Source organism: Ruditapes philippinarum, unplaced genomic scaffold (assembly GCF_026571515.1).
Source record: "Ruditapes philippinarum isolate M1 unplaced genomic scaffold, ASM2657151v2 ctg13779_1_1_1_1, whole genome shotgun sequence".
Classification (NCBI taxonomy): Eukaryota; Metazoa; Mollusca; class Bivalvia; order Venerida; family Veneridae; genus Ruditapes; species Ruditapes philippinarum.
In genome coordinates, this window is record NW_026854355.1 from 1 (window position 1) to 24138 (window position 24138).

General features: G+C 33.7%; 2 protein-coding genes across 2 annotated transcripts; one reads left to right on the top strand and one right to left on the bottom strand.

Moving 5' to 3' along the window:
* Nucleotides 1–66: 66 nt before the first annotated feature.
* On the bottom strand, nucleotides 67–21650 carry LOC132739911 (uncharacterized). The gene is made up of 14 exons (XM_060727742.1): nucleotides 21582–21650; nucleotides 16862–17113; nucleotides 16025–16081; nucleotides 15017–15099; nucleotides 13141–13292; nucleotides 9197–9319; nucleotides 8250–8409; nucleotides 6646–6833; nucleotides 4997–5354; nucleotides 3836–3942; nucleotides 3188–3306; nucleotides 2251–2324; nucleotides 1148–1309; nucleotides 67–731 (listed from the first exon to the last, which is right to left on the bottom strand). Exons 2-14 carry the CDS (start codon nucleotides 17084–17086, stop codon nucleotides 554–556), a joined length of 1986 nt encoding a protein of 661 aa, XP_060583725.1. The 5' UTR covers nucleotides 17087–17113; nucleotides 21582–21650; the 3' UTR covers nucleotides 67–553.
* Nucleotides 21651–22380: 730 nt separating this feature from the next.
* On the top strand, nucleotides 22381–23637 carry LOC132739910 (uncharacterized; the record flags this gene model as incomplete). The annotated part of the gene is made up of 2 exons (XM_060727741.1): nucleotides 22381–22816; nucleotides 23507–23637. Coding segments are annotated over exons 1-2 (407 nt in total), but the record flags the coding sequence as incomplete, so codon positions are not given.
* Between the last annotated feature and the right edge of the window lie 501 nt (nucleotides 23638–24138).

A 24138-nucleotide genomic window follows, 5' to 3' on the forward strand; every position in this document is an offset into this window, starting at 1 on the left:
TAGATTTCAAACAGTAATAGCAGTTAAAATAAGTTTTATATAAAAAAATTACAACCGAAAATTATCAATACATCATACAAAATAGATCTACAAAAAGGAAACAAAAAATTAAATAATAAAAAAACAACAACAACAACGAAACTATAAATGCCCTTCACAATTCAGAGACAGTCAAAATAATCTTATGTATGAGTTTCAAGGATTCTACAAAATGAATCTTTAAGAAAATTAATTTAAAATCAGTAATAACATCCCCATAAAAACTAAATCATCATTTCCTTTGATTTTATCCTTCACCTTTAAATTCTTAAATTTATTATTTTAAATATATACACCATGGATTTCTATACATGACGATCAAAATGAACAACACTTGTATGTGTATTTAAAAATTTGCACCAATCTGCATTGATTTCAAACATACCTTATCTCCCCAAATAGAATGTACAACTGCCTGCACTTACTGTACATGTGACTAGACACGCCCATCATGTCACTAAGACACGCCCTTCATTTGACAAAAATGTTCATCATTTGACAAGACACGTCCATTTCACTTTTTTTGTCTATTCAACCTCGAGGGAATGGTAACACCAATGATGGCTACAATCCAGTAGACGGTGCCGAACAACATAAACACAAAACTGACGTCAAACGGTGGTCCTATAGCATCTGATGAATAACCGACTGTCCATGAATACAGAATACCGCCTACCAATGGAGCTAAAGACCTACAAAAATATAATATTTGGTCATTGTGATTATAAAATTACTAGGGCCGGGAACGAATAAGGAATTTGTTGTTCAAATATTCGTTTTCCATGTTCAAATAATATATATATTCAAATATTCGTTTTTACAAAACTCGTTCCAATATATCTCTTCAATATATCTCTTTTACGTAGTATCCGAAATTGATTAGGTCGAATACTATATTACTTTAATATGCTTGGAATAATTGATGACTAAGAAAAACGTTTCCTTTTTCATTGTACGAATATTGGGTAGTGTTTCTTTCACAATTTAAATTACTTTGATTACTGTCGCAAAACAGTATTACTGACTTCACACAAAAGATGTAGGGTTACAGATATTGTACTATGTTCAAATATAATTGAAAGATATATGGTAATTTTTCCTGTCTTACCTAAATATTGCTGTAATTGTCATAGAAAGACCATTCACTTGGCCTGCAAGCTCTGGTTCTACAGAATTGTTGATCAGCAACGAAGTACCAGAGAATACACAACTAACCATTAACTTCATCACTGTGTTTGTAGATAATAATAGCACCCATAATGAGACTGGCCTGAAATATAATTATTTCATCAGTAATAATACTGGCCTGAAAAATAACAATTTCACCAGTAATGATACTGGCCTGAAATTATAATAATTTCACCCATATTTACACTGGCCTGAAATATACCAATAGCATCTATAATTACACTGGCCTGAAATATAAAAATAGCACCCATAATGACACTGTCCTGAAATATAACAATAGCATCCATAATTACACTGATGTGAGTAGTAATGATTTCACCAGTTATTACAATTGCCTGAAATATAACAATGGCATCCATAATGATATTGGCCTGAAATATAATAATAGCATCCATAAAGACACTGGCCAGAGATGTAATAATTTCACCAGTATGACAGTGCTCTCAAACAATAATGACACTGGCATGGATTATAAGAAATACAAACATGAAACAAATATTGACAATGACATTAACTTAACTAACAGCACTCAATCAACCCATGTCTTAAAATATGACAATATCTATCAATATGCCACAGGTCTAAAATAAATCATGAGCATCAAAGGGGATACATTTAAGAATATATAAATAATATATCAAAGCAGAAGGGGGGGGGGGGGGGGGGGCAAAAGATGAGCATAAGCAGATAAGATTCTGGTTTTGACACTTTTCATTTTCTTACCTCACTACATATCTATAATGGACTTGTCCATGTTTTAATCTTAGCAAAACCATTCATAATGTTTTTGGAAAATTTCAAATTATGTTTTCAGTTTATACTGAATAGCAAACAGTGCAGACTTTCACCAGAGCTTGCAATACTCTATGTTAGTCTGTACTGGATGCATGGCTAGAATCTGTTGCCACCAGCATTATAAGAGTTAAAGGTAGTCTTTTTCATCAACTTTATCAATTACGTACCACCCAAAACTGTTACTGGGTAGGAGAAATTTTAGGTATTGAAACAGTGCAGAAGACTTACTTCCCAACAAGTAAATGAAGACATGGCATTCCCTCTGTAAACACCATCAACAATGATGTACATATCACCATAGTCTGAAAATACAAAATGAGAAACAATGTTAAATCATTATCAAGATTTCAAGAATATCAAATTTAAAATAAAACAAATGCTAATGATAAAACTATACATTCCTTGTGAGAGGTAATTCAATAATTATGAAGAGCAAAATTCATATACATATGTATGGCACAGCCATGCATATAACATGAAAATAAGACTAGTTGGGCAAATGTCACTTTTGTTTAGAGGTTGTTTGCATCAGAGAAGTCAAACTGATTAAAAAAAAATCCACTGTATTTTCAGATTGTATGACCATTTTTCAATGAAGTTCAATAAATTCAGTAACAAATCTACAGTCATTTAATATCCAACTACATGCCGATTTACCATTGTGAATACAGCCAACATTGCACTGAAGTCACCGTAAGCAAAACAATTAGCCCTACTTGTGCTTCCTTTGATATTAACAACCAATGGCACCAGGATATAGCCTGGCCACTGAAGTCTAAATTGGTTGTGGTTTATCAAGTTTATACCACAGCAAACAGCTATGAACCACATTAAATTAACAATAGCACAGTTCATCCACCACATTGTTCCTGGGCAGGTTATCAAGCAGTTTACCACCAGTACTAGTTGCATTTACTTTTACAAGAATATTACTTCTGTGCATGCCAGAAGTACATTGAAAATGATCAGCGTAAATTTTATGATCAATTAAAACAAAAAAGACCTGCAATTCTCTAAACTAATTATCAACTGTACAACATTCTTAAGGTATGTGTCCTGTTCATTACAGATTTAATAGGGTAAGCGTTAAATTTTAGATTTAAAGTTATATTACAGAGATTTTACAGAGTAAGCATTAAATTTGCAATTTAAAGTTATGTCTTACCTTTTTAATACCAAGCCTTCTGACTAGATTAGGAAATACAAATAATTGTAAAAACAGTAGAGGCAATGCAGTTGTACCTAGAACAGTTCCTATCTCATTAGGTTCAAATCCCAGTCCATCTGAAAAACAAAAATATTTTACAATTATCAGCAAACATCAATATTTGAGTCACATCATTTGAGCTTTTTAACTACGATTATTTCAAATTATTAAGTAACTATATCCACTACTGGAAAAGCTGAATATTTGGAAGAAAGTTTTTTTTAATATTTTCGCTTAGGAAATAAATATTTACTGTTGTATATGTCTACATGTTTGTTTGTTTGGTTTAGTTTTATGGTGCACCAACACAATTTAGTTCATACCCCGCCGAAACAGGAAAGATGATTTTGGCTTAGGCTAACTTCGGGTGTTACAAACTTAAAGCAAAACCAGGGGGTCAAAACCACATCACCTGGTGGAGCTAAGAGATGAACAGACTCAAATAAATTGAACCTGTTTCGTCGCCCTTTACGATCACGCAGGGATAAACAGTGGCTGCAATTCTGATGACTCAATGCTTAAAAGCAACTCCTTAGCAACAAAAGGGAGGTCTACATGTATATATTATATATGAACATAAATTAAAGTTATGCTTAATATACAAACCTAGCATAATGTCAGTTGATGCCCAAACAGAGAAAATATCTTCAACTCCTATTACACTAAATGAGAACAGCGAGTAGAGCAAAATTGATATAAATACATCATATCTCCTGAAATACAAAAAAAATATCTTGAAATCAAAATTACTGTTAAATATGAAATTATGAAATTGCGATGGAATAATGTTTGTTTGTGAATTGAAGATTTTTCACTAAAAATATTGTTCTCTAAGTATCATATAAATTCAATACAAGTGGAAACAGAAGCTCACAATTCATTAAACCTTATTCTCCCATTAGGGACCTTGACTTTGCGCATAATCTTGCCATTTACTCTTAAATGTTACATTAGCAAAAAATTTTGGTTACACGAAAAGATCTGATTTTACATATTATTTAATTGAATACATTAAATTTTTAATTCACACATTAACATTGAATATACATTGTACATATATAGATAACAGCTCTTTCTTATTACCTCCCTTTACCTTCATGACTTAAAACTTTCTATAATGGTTCACATTAAGGAAATATTTCATTTCAGTGCATTGTTTTTCAGATATAGCTCATATGCGCAGCAATGTAATCATGAGGGTTAGTAGGCCATGGCGATTAATTATAAAGCAATTGACATATTGTTACTGTCAATGAAACAAAAATTCGTATCAATTTTTATTCTTACTTGCTTAAAAATACATGTAAAAGAAAATAAAGTAAATCTGTAGAACTATACTTAACAGGAAAGTAATTTTCATGACATCATCATTCCGTTTATTGGCTACACATCTGATGTCATTATGTGATGTAAACATACCTTATTTATTATTTACATCATTATGTAGTAATGCAAATGAGAGCTCAGTCTGTTTCAGTGTCTATTCTATTCTATTCTATATTTATGAGAAATCCCCCCTATTTTTTTTCAGAGGCAGGCGGAAATTTTTTACATAGACATGATAGAGAAAGAAAAAGATCAACAAATGTAATAAATTCTCACTTTTCGATAACCCCCCTCCCCCCCTTCTTTTTAGAATAGACACTGCTGTTTAATATGGAAATGATATGAATTTAGAATCAAGAATATAACAAAGCGATTTTCCCTTAAACATGGAAATGAAGTAGTATCATAAAATCTTTGAAACATAGCCTAAAAAATACATACCCTAAAAGTTGTATCACAGACCAATTTCTCAAAGTTGCACAACACTTCTTATTATCTCCCTTTTCATGCTCTTCAACAGAATTTAAATCTCCATTAGCACCATGTAACTCTCCATTCTTCTGCTGGGGAGGTAAAAACTTCTCTGTTACTACTTCCCGCTCACTCACTCCATTTCTCGTATCACTTTTAACACTAATTGATCTATTATACTCAACTTTAGTCGATTCTGTGTTATTATCGTCAATATAAAAATGTTTGTTAATATTTTTATCCGAATGTGACTTTTTAATGTGTGGCGAATCATTTATTTCATGAAATGATATTCCGCGTCTGGTTATGTGAATTTCCTTCCTTGAACCTAAAAAGATAAATTTGATGAAAAGTTATGGTAAAGGTAGTTCATAAACTTTCATATTACTGTTATAATGAGAAGAGTGTTAACTCTTAGCCTACTGGCAGCAAGTGACTCTACCCATGTTACCAGTACAGACAAAGATCAGCTGATACCATCTTATCATAGAAATCACTGTTTGTAATTCAGTCAGAAAATATTTTGAAATTTTCCCTAAAAATACAGAATGATTTTGTCCATACTGAAATAAGCCCTTTTAAGCACTCTCAATCAAAGCACTTCAAAACACAGATTGTTTTCAAGCATTTTTCAAAACCTGGATAATACCCACACAAGGAACACATCAAATCATTCATTCAGAAAACTGACTGCCAGTTTTCTGACTTTGAAAAGAAATAGAGGAATCTCTGTACCTTTTTACAACAATTATTTCAATCGAAAGCAGGCACATACAAGTAAGTTAAATCATAAAATGTTTGCATAAAATCATAATCGGGAACATAAACTCCATGTAAACAATGTCAAGAAAGTCAACTTTGTCTTATGCTGAACATTTGAGCCGCTAAGTTTTAACAGTCCTTCAAAAGGTATACATGTAAGAATTATATATTAAACTCAAAATTGACTGACATTTGACCTTAAAGAGTGACCTTGACCCCGGCATAGCAGTGACTATGTTCTGCCATAGTACATGGGATGTTCAGTATATAAAGAATAAAGGCTTGTAAACAAAAAAACCTCTTTATGTATATTTACTTATAAAGTGAACACTTGAGTCTAGTTAGAAGAAAATCCATCACAGGTGACAGATTTATAGAGCAAACACAGTATACTAAGACTGATGTTTGTTTGTTTGTTTGTTTCATTTTACGCCTTTTCCCTCATATAGGAGGGTAGTTTCCTAACCATCGTTCCTGGAGAGTTACACCAGTACTAGACTACCTTCCTCCGCACTAAACTACCAAAGCATCTCCGGGGGATCGAACCCACGCCAGAGAGGTAACTGAATTAGATGTCATCGACTCTAACCCATCGACCACAGAGACGGAATAGACTGATGTGACAGAATGATTCCAGTATAGACCCCTCTACATTATGTGGGAGTATAAATGCCAAAATGAAATGTACACATTCATGTTCATTTTTTAGCAATTACAAAAGTTAGTTCACCTTGGAGACCTGCTGCGGATATGGGTACAGTCCAGCATGAGGTGATCACTTAAAAGAAAAACTTACAGCACTTTACTCACAAATTCCAGCCCTGACAACAAACTGAATTTTTATATGCTTATTTTACCTGCAAGGTAAGTAGCCCCTTCAGACTCTACATGAAGGTTTTCACAAGATATCGCCTGTCTTGGGTCGAATTCCCGCAGATGTAATGGGAAATGTTTCACATGCGGAGATTTACTACAGGCATGTGCCGAGTGTAGACTGGTTTTATCATCATCACCTTCTTCTTCTATTAAAATATCTGTCTCAGGTCTGAAAAAAATAATCAAGAAATTTTTTTATCACTCAGCAAGAAAGACTGTTCCATATAACAAAAGTTGTTAAGGGTTGTTTTTTTTTCCATTTTTTGTCTGATATAGATATATATGCTTAGAGTTGTTGCCTTATAAAGTGTAATTATGCAATGAAACAGAAAACCAATCTATGTGAGTTTCCATGATTTATTTCTATGGTCAGTCACACTCCTGAACTATCTGGAACATTTGAAACAAGAGGTTGCCCCTCTAATAGAAATCAATTAGTCCTGTTACATTGACTTCTTAGGATCAGAATTGTTAAATTGGTACTTTTCACCTTAAATCTAATGAGGTTGTGATATTACAAAAAAATTTACCATTGACCATTTCTGTCAAAAATTTAACTAAGTCTGTCAATAGGAAGTGAATGAGAGACAGACCTGAAACCAAATCCTACAGTATGGGACTACATGTCAATGCTGTATGCCAAATATCAAGAGACTGTGATAAGAAGTTGCTGAGAAAATTTCCTACCATTGATCATTTATGTCGAAAATTTAACTAAGTCAGTAAATAGGAAGTGGACTAGAGACAGACCTAAAATCAAATCCCACAGTATGGGGCCATAATTATGTTAATGCTGTATGCTAAATATCAAGAGGCTGTGATAAGAAGTTGTTGTGAAAAATGTTACGTAAAATTTCCTACCATTGACCATTTATGTCGAAAATTTAACTAAGTCGTTACCACTGACCATTTATGTAAAAAATTTGACTAAGTCGTTAAACAGGAAGTGGATGAGCGACAGACTTGAAATCCGATCCCACTGTTTTAATGATGTATGCCAAATATCAAGAGTTTAAATTTACTTTCACCATACTATAACTCAACATTACACTATAACCCAGGTTTGCATCTAGGTGCAACCCAGCCAAAAAATTGTGTTACAGGATCTTTCCTGTATGTTGTAAAAAAGGTAGTAAACAGGTAAAAGAAATTTTATATATGCATATAATTATGCTTCTTAAACAACTTTCCTCACATCGAAGATTATGTAAAATATGTACTGCAAATATGTGTACATATTATATGTAATCATTAAAATATATGCATTCATTTCTTACTGAAAAATTTGACTTAGACTTTATAGAAAATTAATTTCTAATTACCTCCCTTTATTAACATGAAATGTAAATTTGGTAATATCTTACAATAAGGTATGAAACTAACAATATTGATGAAATCTTCATTTGAGCATCATATTTATGATATAAAACCATAAAAAAAATTTAGTTACAGGATCTTTAAATAGCACTGACATAAAAAACAAATGTTACAGCAAAATTTTTCAAGACAATCAAATAAGAATTACAAATATAATACAATATAAGAAATAGGTTTACTTTTTTATATACATAGGAAATAGGCTTACTTTTTGTATAGTGTTTCAGGTAGCCATATGAAGTCAATGATGAATGCCACCATGCATATGACAAATGCTATAAAGCTGGGAAGCATATAAGGAAATTGGTAAAAGAAACCTTCAGACGGAAACGTGCTAGGATAGCGTTTACAAGGGTTCGCTAAATAACCTGAAAAATAAAGACAAAATTCAATTTACAAGTAATGTACATTCAGAAGTTAAATATATCCTGGGAAATACAGAATATTGAGGATATTGAATGAGTGTAGTTTAAAACTAAATTTGTTTAACGAGTTGAATAAAATCCTATTATGCGAGCCTCTGGCGAGCATAATATTGTTTTATTCAACAAGTTCAATAAATTTAGTATTGAATCTACACGAATATAATATTCTTTTTATCACATATATAAAAGAGAACAGTAAACTGTTAAAAGGAGTAATTTTTCAATGACGCATTTATAGTGTAACGCTTACATTAGCACGCTTTAACGCTATGTTTCTATATAGCGCAAATGACGTCCCGTCAAAGTGTTATTACACTAGTGTAATATCGTTTTTATTAAATGGCTTTATTACACTCCTGTGCCGCCGTTTATGTGATAAATTAAATGACTGATGGTTCATTACTGAATTTATTCAAGGAGTTGCATGAGAAAATTAAATCATTAACTTATTAAAATATACAGTGTATAGACACTGATTAAAATGGTCATACATAAATACCATCCAACTGAGGCTATATCAAGACCAGACATATTCTAAATATTAAATTGTCACAATAGTTTGGAACTTTTTCTATCCATACACATCACACAATAGATTGCTTGACTTTTCAGGGCTTAATAGTAAAACAAGAGCATGGATAATGTATAATTTTTCAAGTTCAAAAAGGGAAATAATTCTGATTCTGAAATACTTCAATCATATACAAAAAAGTCATGAACAGGTTCATACCTCCTACAGCAGGTCCGGTGATAATTCCAAGCCCCCAGGCCACTGATATGATGGACATGCCTACAGCCTGGTTAGTGTTGTCTGAAATCTCGTACAACATTGTCTTAGTTGTTCCGACAGTACCTGCATAAAACAAAATACATGCTAAATCATAGATCTACTTTCCCCCAGTACCTGTAGATAACAGAATACATGCTAAATCATAGATCTACTTTCCGCCAGTACCTGTAGATAACAGAATACATGCTAAATCATAGATCTACTTTCCGCCAGTACCTGTAGATAACAGAATACATGCTAAATCATAGATCTACTTTCCGCCAGTACCTGTAGATAACAGAATACTTGCTAAATCATAGATCTACTTTCCGCCAGTACCTGTAGATAACAGAATACGTGCTAAATCATAGATCTACTTTCCGCCAGTACCTGTAGATAACAATACATGCTAAATCATAGATCTACTTTCCGCCAGTACCTGTAGATAACAGAATACTTGCTCAATCATAGATCTACTTTCTGCCAGTACCTGTAGATAACAGAATGCATGCTAAATCAAAGATCTACTTTCCGCCAGTACCTGTACATGCTAAATCATAGATCTACTTTCCGCCAGTACCTGTAGATAACACAATACATGCAAAATCATAGATCTACTTTCCACCAGTACCTGTAGATAACAGAATACGTGCTAAATCATAGATCTACTTTCCGCCAGTACCTGTAGATAACATAATGCATGCTAAATGATAGATCTACTTTCCACCAGTACCTGTAGATAACATAATGCATGCTAAATGATAGATCTACTTTCCGCCAGTACCTGTACATGCTAAATCATAGATCTACTTTCCGCCAGTACCTGTAGATAACACAATACATGCTAAATCATAGATCTACTTTCCGCCAGTACCTGTACATGCTAAATCATAGATCTACTTTCCGCCAGTACCTGTAGATAACACAATACATGCAAAATCATAGATCTACTTTCCGCCAGTAGCTGTAGATAACAGAATACATGCTAAATCAAAGATCTACTTTCCGCCAGTACCTGTAGATAACACAATACATGCAAAATCATAGATCTACTTTCCGCCAGTACCTGTAGATAACACAATACATGCTAAATCATAGATCTACTTTCCGCCAGTACCTGTACATGCTAAATCATAGATCTACTTTCCGCCAGTACCTGTAGATAACACAATACAAGCTAAATCAAAGATCTACTTTCCGCCAGTACCTGTAGATAACACAATACATGCAAAATCATAGATCTACTTTCCGCCAGTACCTGTAGATAACACAATACATGCAAAATCATAGATCTACTTTCCGCCAGTACCTGTAGATAACACAATACATGCTAAATCATAGATCTACTTTCCGCCAGTACCTGTAGATAACACAATACATGCTAAATCATAGATCTACTTTCCGCCAGTACCTGTAGATAACAATACATGCTAAATCATAGATCTACTTTCCGCCAGTACCTGTAGATAACACAATACATGCTAAATCATAGATCTACTTTCCGCCAGTAGCTGTAGATAACAGAATACGTGCTAAATCAAAGATCTACTTTCCGCCAGTACCTGTACATGCTAAATCATAGATCTACTTTCCGCCAGTACCTGTAGATAACAGAATACATGCTAAATCATAGATCTACTTTCCGCCAGTACCTGTAGATAACAGAATACATGCTAAATCATAGATCTACTTTCCGCCAGTACCTGTACTTGCTCAATCATAGATCTACTTTCCGCCAGTACCTGTAGATAACAGAATACATGCTAAATCATAGATCTACTTTCCGCCAGTACCTGTAGATAACAGAATACATGCTAAATCATAGATCTACTTTCCGCCAGTACCTGTAGATAACAGAATGCATGCTAAATCATAGATCTACTTTCAGCCAGTACCTGTAGATAACAGAATGCATGCTAAATCATAGATCTACTTTCCGCCAGTACCTGTAGATAACAGAATACATGCTAAATCATAGATCTACTCCCTCCAGTACCTGTAGATAACAATACATGCTAAATCAAAGATCTACTTTCCGCCAGTACCTGTAGATAACAATACAAGCTAAATCATAGTTCTACTTTCCGCCAGTACCTGTAGATAACAGAATGCATGCTAAATCATAGATCTACTTTCCGCCAGTACCTGTAGATAACAATACAAGCTAAATCATAGATCTACTTTCCGCCAGTACCTGTAGATAACAGAATACATGCTAAATCATAGATCTACTCCCTCCAGTACCTGTAGATAACAATACATGCTAAATCAAAGATCTACTTTCCGCCAGTACCTGTAGATAACAATACAAGCTAAATCATAGTTCTACTTTCAGCCAGTACCTGTAGATAACAGAATGCATGCTAAATCATAGATCTACTTTCCGCCAGTACCTGTAGATAACAATACAAGCTAAATCATAGATCTACTTTCCGCCAGTACCTGTAGATAACAGAATGCATGCTAAATCATAGATCTACTTTCCGCCAGTACCTGAAGATAACAGAATACATGCTAAGTCAAAGATCTACTTTCCGCCAGTACCTGCATGAAACAAAATACATGCTAAATCATAGATCTACTTTCCGCCAGTACCTGTAGATAACACAATACATGCTAAATCATAGATCTACTTTCCGCCAGTAACTGTAGATAACAGAATACGTGCTAAATCAAAGATCTACTTTCCGCCAGTACCTGTAGATAACAATACAAGCTAAATCATAGATCTACTTTCCGCCAGTACCTGTAGATAACATAATGCATGCTAAATGATAGATCTACTTTCCACCAGTACCTGTAGATAACAATACATGGTAAATCATAGATCTACTTTCCGCCAGTACCTGTAGATAACACAATACATGCTAAATCATAGATCTACTTTCCACCAGTAACTGTAGATAACAGAATACATGCTAAATCATAGATCTACTTTCCGCCAGTAACTGTAGATAACAGAATACATGCTAAATCATAGATCTACTTTCCGCCAGTACCTGTAGATAACAGAATGCATGCTAAATCATAGATCTACTTTCCGCCAGTACCTGAAGATAACAGAATACATGCTAAGTCAAAGATCTACTTTCCGCCAGTACCTGCATGAAAACAAAATACATGCTAAATCATAGATCTACTTTCCGCCAGTACCTGTAGATAACACAATACATGCTAAATCATAGATCTACTTTCCGCCAGTACCTGTAGATAACAGAATACATGCTAAATCATAGATCTACTTTCCGCCAGTACCTGTAGATAACATAATACATGCTAAATCATAGATCTACTTTCCGCCAGTACCTGTAGATAACATAATACATGCTAAATCATAGATCTACTTTCCGCCAGTACCCGTAGAAAACAAAATACGTGCTAAATCATATACATTCACCTTCCACGGCCAGCAAAATCAATTGTCGGTATTGCCCAGGTTGTCCCACAGCCTGTACATTCCTTTATAAATATCATAAAGACTACTTAAAAAAAAGATATAAATGCTAAAAACAAGTTAGTCTAATTCAGATTTTGCCGGCCCTGCCTTCTCATAATTATACAGTTTAAACATTTATTCACTCATATAACTCCAGTACTGGTTAGTTCTGGGAAATGGACTCCGAGTGATTTCAGTAAGCTTCAAGCTTTCATCATAATGTTGCCTTAGTGCAGTAATGGGTTAACTCCAATTAAATTATAAATTATACTTGTAAAGTTAGCTTGTTACTACACTATGGTGACAATATTGGAGCTTAAACCTTACAATTTCTCAATATATCACTTTTTGATAAAGAAACCCTATAAATAACAATGTATACATGTAGTTTCAATTTAATGAAAGGCATTGCACAATTTCTGTAAAGCAGATAAAGGTTAGAGACAGTTAAGTACCTATAACTACATACCATTCACAAGACCAGCAAGCATTCTCATGATCACAGCAAAGTATATATTGGTAGTAAAGCCAAAAGCTAAAGAGCAAATTCCTATCAGAAATACAGTGGTGAGAACTATGGGACGTCTTCCTTTCTTGTCGGATATCCAGCCCCAGAAATAACTGAAATTGTGAAACATGTGAATCATACAATCTGCAACACAGTACTCCTCAACACCATAACAGATATCTTATAAAGAGTGTTATAAACTGTGCAGGGTAAAGACATCTTGTAAAGAGTGTTATAAACTGTGCAGGGTAAAGACATCTTGTAAAGAGTGTTATAAACTGTGCAGGGTAAAGACATCTTATAAAGAAAGTGTTATGAACTGTGCAGGGTAAAGACATCTTGTAAAGAGTGTTATGAACCGTGCAGGGTAAAGACATCTTATAAAGAGTGTTATGAACTGTACAAGGTAAAGACATCTTATAAAGAGCATTATAAACTGTGAAGGGTAAAGACATCTTATAAAGAAAGTGTTATGAACTGTGCAGGGTAAAGACATCTTATAAAGAGTGTTATGAACTGTACAAGGTAAAGACATCTTATAAAGAGCATTATAAACTGTGAAGGGTAAAGACATCTTATAAAGAAAGTGTTATGAACTGTGCAGGGTAAAGACATCTTATAAAGAGTGTTATGAACTATACAAGGTAAAGACATCTTATAAAGAGCATTATAAACTGTGAAGGGTAAAGACATCTTATAAAGAAAGTGTTATGAACTGTGCAGGGTAAAGACATCTTATAAAGAGTGTTATGAACTGTACAAGGTAAAGACATCTTATAAAGAGCATTATAAACTGTGAAGGGTAAAGACATCTTATAAAGAAAGTGTTATGAACTGTGCAGGGTAAAGACATCTTATAAAGAGTGTTATGAACTGTACAAGGTAAAGATATCTTATAAAGAGCATTATAAACTGTGAAGGGTAAAGACATCTTATAAAGAAATGTTATGAACTGTGCAGGGTAAAGACATCTTATAAAGAGTGTTATGAACTGTACAAGGTAAAGATATCTTATAAAGAGCATTATAAACTGTGAAGGGTAAAGACATCTTATAAAGAAATGTTATGAACTGTGCAGGGTAAAGACATCTTGTAAAGAGTGTTATAAACTGTGCAGAGAAAAGATATCTAATAGAGTATGCTATAAACTGTGCAAGGTAAAATATCTTATAAAGAAAGTGTTATGAACTGTGCAGGGTAAAGACATCTTATAAAGAGTGTTATGAACTGTACAAGGTAAAGACACCTTATAAAGAGCATTATAAACTGTGAAGGGTAAAGACATCTTATAAAGAAAGTGTTATGAACTGTGCAGGGTAAAGACATCTTATAAAGAGTGTTATGAACTGTGAAAGGTAAAGACATCTTATAAAGAACATTATAAACTGTGAAGGGTAAAGACATCTTATAAAGAAAGTGTTATGAACTGTGCAGGGTAAAGAAATTTCATAAGATAGTTAACAACTTTGCAGGGTACAAAGCATTAATTAATGTCTTCAAAAGTGATATTAAACTACCATAAGCTAAACATACATTATTTGCTAAATGAACAGAAGTTCGCCAACAAAACAAACACCTTTAGCACATTTCAGAATAGTACTTTGTGCAGATAAGCATTCATTTTGCAGTGAGGTTGGAAGAATTTCAATCTGCAACTACACTGCTAGTGCTAAACCTCACTCTACTGCTAGTAAGTCCTGGCTCCCCCCACCCCGCCAAAACCTAGATAACAGATGGTTATTCATTAGGATATGTGCTACAAAGGTAAAGATTTAACAGTAAAGCAGAGATTGTATGTCTGTTATAAGCATTAACTGGCTTACAAGTAAAAACCTACCTGCCAAAAACTCGACCAACAAACATAGATGAGGCAATTATTCCAGCATAATATCCTTTATCCACCTCTTTATAACCAAATGTCTGAAATAGTAATAGAATACATATGAGCTGTGTCACGACAAAACCAACATAGTTGGTTTGTGACCAGCATGGATCCAGACCATCCGCGCAGTCTGATCAGGATCCATGCTGTTTGCTTACCAACCCTATAACAACTAGAGAAACTGATAGCGAACAGCATGGATCCTGATCAGACTGCGCGGATGCGCAGGCTGGTCTGGATCCATGCTGGTAGCAAACGGACAATGTTGGTTTTGTCATGGCGCGGCTCATATAAATTAAGATAAAGTAAAACTCTGACAATGAGAGCCATTATATTTATTTTGAAACTATATAGAATTGTTTTTTCTAAAGAAACTGTAGTCTTCTTTATGTCTCTTTAACCTCTTACCTGCTGGAAACTTTGTTTGTTTTTTTTGGGGGGTGTTACGTCACATCGACACAGTATAGGTCTATGGCGACGTTCCAGCTTTACTGGTGGATGAAGACCTCAGGTGCCCTTCCATGCATTATTTCAGGCACAAATGGGCACCTGAGTAGAACCACCAAAGTTCCTTAAGCTAGCTGGAAAGCTTCCTCACATGAAAGAATCCAAAGTCCCGGTCAAGATTCGAACCCAAAGCGGTAAGGGGCAAGTGGTTTGAAATCAACAACCTTAACCACTCGGCCACAAGGCCCCTAACCAGCTGGAAACAAAACTGATTGGCCTTTGCCACTAGTATACAGCTATAACAGCCTAAAAGTCAGCGCAGTCTGACCAGGCTCTATACTGTTGGCTTAATGTACAGTTCAAAAAGATAGAGGCTGATCAAGTCAATTATAAAACTTCAGCTGATTACTGGTCATCTACACAGCAATATTAATATTTCTGATAATCAAGACTGTTTTAAAGTACTCACACAAATGAATGCCTTCAATATTTATCTTAAACTATACTGTTACTTACCAAGATCATTTCCGGCAGAAAAGGAAATAAATATGTGATGTTGAATGAACTGCCAAACTGAAAAATAAAACTTAAGTATTTTACAAAAAAAAGAACATTTCAAGAAACATTATTATGAATTACATTTCTATTCAAAAGAATTCTAATAAGTTTTAATGAATAAATTAACCCTGGTTATTCTAACCACTTTCAAGTAAACTTTCTGGAACAAAACAACACACAACACACCTGTGTCATTTGAGCAGAGGGAACACTGTTATTGTCCGTATTGCCCTCCAGAGAAGTGGAAATTTACAATAATTTACTGTATAAATATCATACGGACAAGTTAAGAAATATTTCAGATTCAAATAGACAAATAAGTCAAAACAGCACTGTATTGTCCCTCTAGGGCTCAAACCTTATATCCCTTGGACAAAAGCAGTGCGTATTCATAACGGTACCATACTCTTTTTAACAATCTACAGATATGCTATTATTATCTCAATCTTTCAAAAAGAAATCAGTTATGCTGGTGCAACACTTAAACAAACAAATAAGCCGCGTCACGACAAAACCATCGTAATGTGTTTGCGACCAGCATCTGCGCAGTCTGATCAGGATCCATGCTGTTCGCTAATAAACCCTATAACAAGTAGAGAAACTGATAGTGAACAGCATGGATCCTGGTCAGACTGCGCGGAGGCGCAGACTGGTCTGGATCCATGCTGGTCGCAAACCCATTATGTTGGTTTTGTCGAGACACGGCTCAAATATCCCATAGTTTAAATTTATACTTTCTGAATGTAGCTCATAAAATGAAAATTATACTGCAGTGAAATATCTACTATATCTTACCAAAGAGATAAATACTAGAAATATCACTTTCCAGTTCACTGGACTTGCCCCTTCATCTGTTAGACTCAGTTTTGTCTTCACAGATTTAAAGGCAATCCACACGTATGACTGTTTCCGTGGCAACTGTGATGTTTCAGGGGCTGGTTCCATCATTGATAATGGTTGTTCAACATCAGCTTCTTCAACAGAACCAGCGTCTTTATTTCTAGTCTTTTTCTGACCCATTTTCTATGGTTTCTTAGCAATCAATAACTGGAAAAAAACAACATAATATTATATAGCATCAGTGACCTGTATCCTAAATTGTATTTTAGTATAAAAAGTGAAGCATTCTTCATCTTCAGGGTTTTCATTTGTATCTGGGGCAACAGATGAGCCAAATGAAACAACCAATTTGGCCAAACTTCAATGGTGATATTTTAATATACAGGCTGATACTACAACAAATTTTAACAGCATTTTAACTGATGATATGGATCATCAATCTGTTAATAATGAAATCCCTGATCTTGTTATATGTATCAGGTAGATAAACAAGAGCTGTCGGTAGGACAGCAACGCTCGACTATTCTTAGTGCTTGATAGTAAAACAAGAGCTGTCAGTAGGACAGCAACGCTCGACTATTCTTAGTGCTTGATAGTAAAAAAAATGCTTGATACAGTTACCTCCTCCTGTTTACAGGTTGGGGTCATGATGGTGAACAAGTGTGCAAAGTTTCAAAGCCATATGTCAATGGACTTTGAAAATATTTGAACTATTACAAAAACTTTAACATAAATTCTAAGTCGAAAAAGGGGCATAATTCTGTCAAAATGCTTGATAGAGTTACCTCCTCCTGTTTACAGGTTGGGGTCATGATGTTGAACAAGTGTGCAAAGTTTCAAAGCCATATGTCAATGGACTTTGAAAATATTTGAACTATTACAAAAACTTTAACATAAATTCTAAGTCGAAAAAGGGGCATAATTCTGTCAAAATGCTTGATAGAGTTACCTCCTCCTGTCTACAGGTTGGGGTCATGATGGTGAACAAGTGTGCAAAGTTTCAAAGCCATATGTCAATGGACTTTGAAAATATTTGAACTATTACAAAAACTTTAACATAAGTGGTTACGCCGACGCTCGGGTGACTGCAATAGCTCTACTTATTCTTATCGAATAGTCGAGCTAAAAAGCCTTGATAATGCAATCATCAAGCTTATCGAATAGTCGAGCTAAAAAGCCTTGATAATGCAAAAAATTTTAAGTTAACAAAAGGGCAAAATTTTTCTTTAAATCCATGTTACAGTTATAGGCCTTGAAGAGAGTCCTATTATGCTCTCAAAGAAGAGTATAAAATTTCAACTTGTTTCAAAGCCAGATGTCAATAGAATATGAAAATATCTGAGGTGGTATGCAAACTTAAATGTAAATTCTAAGTCGAAAAAGGGGCATAATTCTGTCAAAATGCTTGATACAGTTACCTCCTCCTGTCTACAGGTTATGGGTCATGATGGTAAACAAGTGTGCAAAGTTTCAAAGCCATATGTCAATGGACTTTGAAAATATTTGAGGTATTACAAAAACTTTAACATAAGTGGTTACGCAGACACCGACGCTCGGGTGACTACAATAGCTCTACTTATTTTTATTGAATAGTCGAGCTAAAAAGAAATACATTGGTTACTTTATGTTTTAGGAACAGACCAGGAAAAAAAGAAAACTTGATATAAGTCAGCTGCTGACTTTAATAGCGAGCTCGAATTGCTGGCCCAAAGGGAGCTTTACGGTAATGCGAGTACCCAGTGTTTTTTTTCACTTTTGGGGGAAGGGGGTCGGTGCCCTTTGGAGGGGGAAAAATGCAATAGGAGGGGAAATTTTATTTGTTTACTTATTTTATATTGTTTTCTTTGTGGTGGAAAAGGGGAGCAACATTTGTAACATAAGTTTAAAATACGTCTCTTTTTCCTAATATACGGATCTAAAATATCGTCGCGTCGCATGTTAAACTTGTTGGGACGCCGAGAGTAGCTTCCCTTTTCCACCAGAGAATGATTTGTAAACAACTTTGCTTTACAGTAACTCTTACAGGCATAAAATAATTCATTTTTCGGCAGTTAGTTGCAAAAAATATGATATTCATTGCAGGCAAATTCGGGCTGCCATATAGGGGGAAATTAAGGCTTTGAGGGGGGAAAAAAACATACTATTTTGAGGGGGGAATGGGGCCGAATTTCGCCAAATATTTTGGTGAATAAAAACACTGGTACCTGCTAGATATTGATGGTTTTGAAAACTTTTGCCAGAGGTACTGAATTGACACACTTCAACTTTTCGTATTACAAGAATAAAAGCCAAGGAATTCTGATTGAAAACAGATGATTAGACTGATGTGAACTAGGGCTGGATCAATATACCGGTAAATCGGTATTTATCGATTTTCCGTTTTTCAATACGGTACGGTTATCGGGTTTTAGCTATACCGATACAAAGGGAGACAACCTAATAACACTTATAAACATGATGGCTTTACATTAAAACTATTGTCTTTCAAATGTCCGCACACAAGTCAAAAGTGTGGAATTTTCTCTAAAGTAAATGTTAAGAAGGCCCTCATCAATATTTGAAAGGCTGCATTGATTAGTTCAGGTGGAACAACGAATATGTCAATACACAAAATGACGGATAAATCCGTGACAAAATTTATCCGGCCATTCAATCTCCTATTTCTAACACTGGTAAAAACTACTTTCAGGTCGGCAGTAGTTTGTATTAGACCAAAAATTTACTTGTAATTTTTTAAACACATATTGTGAACACATAAATCCTACAAATTTATTAATTTTCCATGATGTAGTTTGCTAACTTAATAAATGTGACTGCGCGAAGATGTAGCTAAACACCGTTTCCCGGTACGTTACGGATTACGACACCACAACATCATGACATGATATTTATATTTTTATTGTAATTTTACCGTTTAAGATAGAAAAAAACATGATTTGTTAGAAAATTTTCAATGTTCCAATACTTTCTCAGCGTATATATTTCAAATTCTACAAAATTTGATTTTATTATAAAGATCTTATAATTTAGAACAGTTGACTTGTAGACAGTACTAGCCTCCTGCCATAATAAATAGTGATGTTTTAATTATTTTCTGCGTTAACTTTTCCTAGTATTTACATAATTATATTTTTGCATTGAATTATTTCTCTAAAAAGCTTTTTAATTTTTTTTCAAAATAATTGTTTTATCTAAAAAAGGGACCATCATGTCATTTTTAAAATATTACCTCAAATGTACTAATTAAGGTACCTATGCACCTGCTCTGTATTATATATCATCATTAACAAAGTCAAAATCTAAAAAAGATATAAGTAAGATTCAATAATATTTCACCAGGGCATCTATGAAATGTAAAAAGTACTTTTAATAAGTACATCCTAACAATGAAACATCATTGTACTGTATCGTCAATACGTATTGTGTATCGTTGGTCTGTATCGCAATACGTATCGTATCGGAAATTTCTGATCAATACCCAGCCCTAATGTGAACCATACTAGGACAAGGAAGCAGTGTATAAAATACCGAATGGCACTTTTAAAATGGAAAAAGATCATATAAAATGAAATCATTTCATTTTCAAATGGCAGTTTATAGCTTGTGGTTGTGTTGCGTGAATTGTTCGGCCGAAAGTATGCAGTTCAAAGTGTATTGAAAACATAAAATGTGTAGCCGCCGATGGGTTTAAATTAAAATGTTCTATAATTTCTGTCAAAGAGTTTGTTTTGAGGCTTTGCCATCACCATATTAGGGATACTCAGACTGTATCATCAGAATACCCCTGTGAAATATTCCTGATTCAATGGCCTTAAAGTAAGAAGGATGTCATCCTTGCCTCTGATATGTAACAGTGTAACTTGCATGTTAAAATGTTATAGGGCCTAAAATTGAAAATTAGTAGGCCTATAAATGCTTATAAATGGTGTTAACAGGTCTAGGATTTCATGATATTTATGGACAGTCTGTAAATTTTTGGACAATCCATAATTTTACAGATTTTTTTATCTGTAAATTTACAGACATGAAGTAAGAAAATAGCAGAAGTTGCATAAAAACTCAAAACCGCAGGTTAAAATGAATAAGGTTACGTATTATATGATTAAATGTAACAGTATGGTAAGATTCAGAACAATTTGATGACTTTCAATTTTCACTTTTAGCAAAAATTTCAAAATCATCATACAAAGATGAAACTCACCCCATTACCTTTGTAAATATAAACAATCAATAAAACAACTTGTCTTAAGCTGCGGATTTTAGTGTAAAACTAAAAACGGCAAATTTCTCATTGAATATCTGTAAATTTATGGATTGAAAAATCTTTAAAATTTTAGACTATCTATAAATTTACAGACAGTCCATAAATATCATGAAATCCTAGACCTGGTTAATATCCATTTATTAAAAAATATTGACATTTCTGACAGAATTATGTAATTAAAACACAATAACTGAATGACGAAGCTTCAAATTATTTCTATTATTCTGCTTTCATTAAAAAAAAAACAATTATTTTAACTTACTTTCACTTCAAACAAAATTCATTGAGTCGCGAAAATTGATTACAAATAAAATATAATTCATCTTCATCCTTATAACATTAATGATAATTGTATATGAACAAAAAGAGTGTAAGAACTTAAATAATTGCATTTAGTTAGTGTATACTTACACAATAATCAATGTATACTACGCCAAAATATTATCATGAAATTGTACAGCTGATTTCGTAAGAACGAGCAACACCCCATGTCGTACTCAAAATATTCGTACTAAATTGATAATTCGCTTTTGAAAATGTTAATTACCACATTTTCCTAAGATCAGATTATTAAATTCCTATTAACTTAGTAAATATGTTGTTGTTGTTCTTGTTGTTTTTGATGATGATGATGATGATAATGATGATGATGATTATTATTATTATTGTTGTTATTATTATTATTATTATTATTATTATTATTATTATTATTATTATTATTATTATTATTATTATTATTATTATTATCATTATTAGGCCTTTAACGATTATGACCGCAACGTTAAATTCGGGAAACAAATAGCTAGTTTGCTAGTAGGCCTATTAAATTGTATTACATAATATATTATTTCTTTATCATTTATGCGTAAGATTTTCATAAGATTTTTATGCGATTGTTAATTGAATAGTTTTGTTAATAGTTGATGAGCCCTTTTCACGTTATGCGCCCACATGAAATCGTCTGCAAGCTAAGCTACGTATATTACTTTGTTTTTCTTTTTCAAAACATTATATTTCATACAAAATGCATGTAACATTCGCTTAAAAAATAAAATTCATGTAAATACCATTAGTACCATAACCTATGTTCTAATTTTTCGAACACTATTTACTTACAGGTAGTTTGACTTAGCGACACGTTTATGTACTAAATAGAGCGTACCTACTATCAAAATGTCATGATAAACAACTATCACATGACCCACATCGATGTTCTCAATATCTTACTATTAAACCATACTGTCAAATATCATTTAAATAGTTTAAATAGTCTGTATATATAAAACGGGATCTTTGGGGATCTTTTCATAAGCCAGAAATCCAAGGTGATTAACGTATAGCATTGGTAACTAAGTTTATAGATTTACAAGATGGAATCGAAACTTATATTAATGATAGTGCCGCTTGTTACATTATGTTCTGCACAGCTGATCATTCCAAAACGACCCCTGGGATACGTGTACGCTGCCGGCAGTAACAATGCCGCCGTTCATATTGATATTCACATGGGACCTCTTTGCCCCGACAGTCGAGACGCGCTTCCAGTTGCTAGGCAAGTCGCCGAACACTATGGAGCGACAACCTTGAAGCTGACACTACATATGTTTCCTCTTCCATACCATCATCAGTCTTTCATAACAGCCAAGGTACGTACATAAATTCATCTTTATATATTTCTTTTTATTATTAAAGGCACATTATGTCTCAGAAATCCATACTTAAATTACAATTCTCTTGAAATGTCAAGCATGCCTTTAAATGGATTTAGAGCATATTTAATGTCTATTTGTTTGTTTGTTTCATTTTACGCCTTTTCCCAACAGTATTTCAGTCATATAGGCGGGTAGTTTCCTAACCATCGTTCCTGAAGAGTTACACCAGTACTTGACAACCTTCCTCCGCGCTAAACTACCAAATCATCTCCCGGTGATCGAACCCACGCCAGAGAGGTAACTGGATTAGAAGTCATCGACTCTAACCCCTCGACCACGGAGGCGGTGCATTAGATGTCTAACAACTCAACAAGAAAGTAACAATGACCCGGGTAGCTAAAAGTAAACAAAATAGTATTTTGACTTCCATACAAAATACTTATTCACTATCATTATTCTAATTGCCAACAGAGCAAAAGATGTTACAGATAGTCCAACTTTGTGACAAATGAGTAATTTTTGGAAACCGTAATAATATACCAAAAAAAAATGTTTGAGTAATAAAAATGATAGCAATTCTAAGGCATAATGGGCCTTTAAAGTAAATATAATATAATATGTATAAGACATTTTTCTTATAATATTGCATGCATCTATAACATTTTGCTGCTGCTTGTTTCTCAGGGAGCACAGATCATTCGCAAACTTGGAGCTGGTGACGTAGCAGCGTACAGTTGGTTCGAATATATTTACGCCAATCTAGACAAGTATTCTAATGACGCCACAGCCAATCTTACAACAAATAACGTTATTGCGTAAGTCCTTATAAGAAAAAAAACAAATAATACACTTAATTAAAAAGAATTGCTTGATGTCCAATCATTGCAAAGGCATGAGAATATGACTTCAATCAGTGTTCAATTTCATAGATTCATGGGTTTTACCAGAGACTTAAATAACAGAGTACATTGTGTACTCCATTGAAATATCACTCATTCCTATAAAAAAGTGAAAAATTAGGCATTTTGTAGCAAATAAAACTTAATGGATGTATTTTTGATCCTTTGATATTATATACCATTTGAAAGGTAAATCTTTTATCTATTGCTGCATGTTAAAATGTTGGTAACTTTCTATGCCTTTCACTTAGAAAAACATAGCAGAACATACCCACTGAGTCAGTTTTTCGTCATATGAATAGTTTTGTATAAAAAATTATAGAGTAGTTCTCTTTAAAAATTGATGTATCATTTATTTAAATGGGAACTGTAAATATTTTTTACCTGCAGCTATAGACAAATGCATAAGCTTTCAGA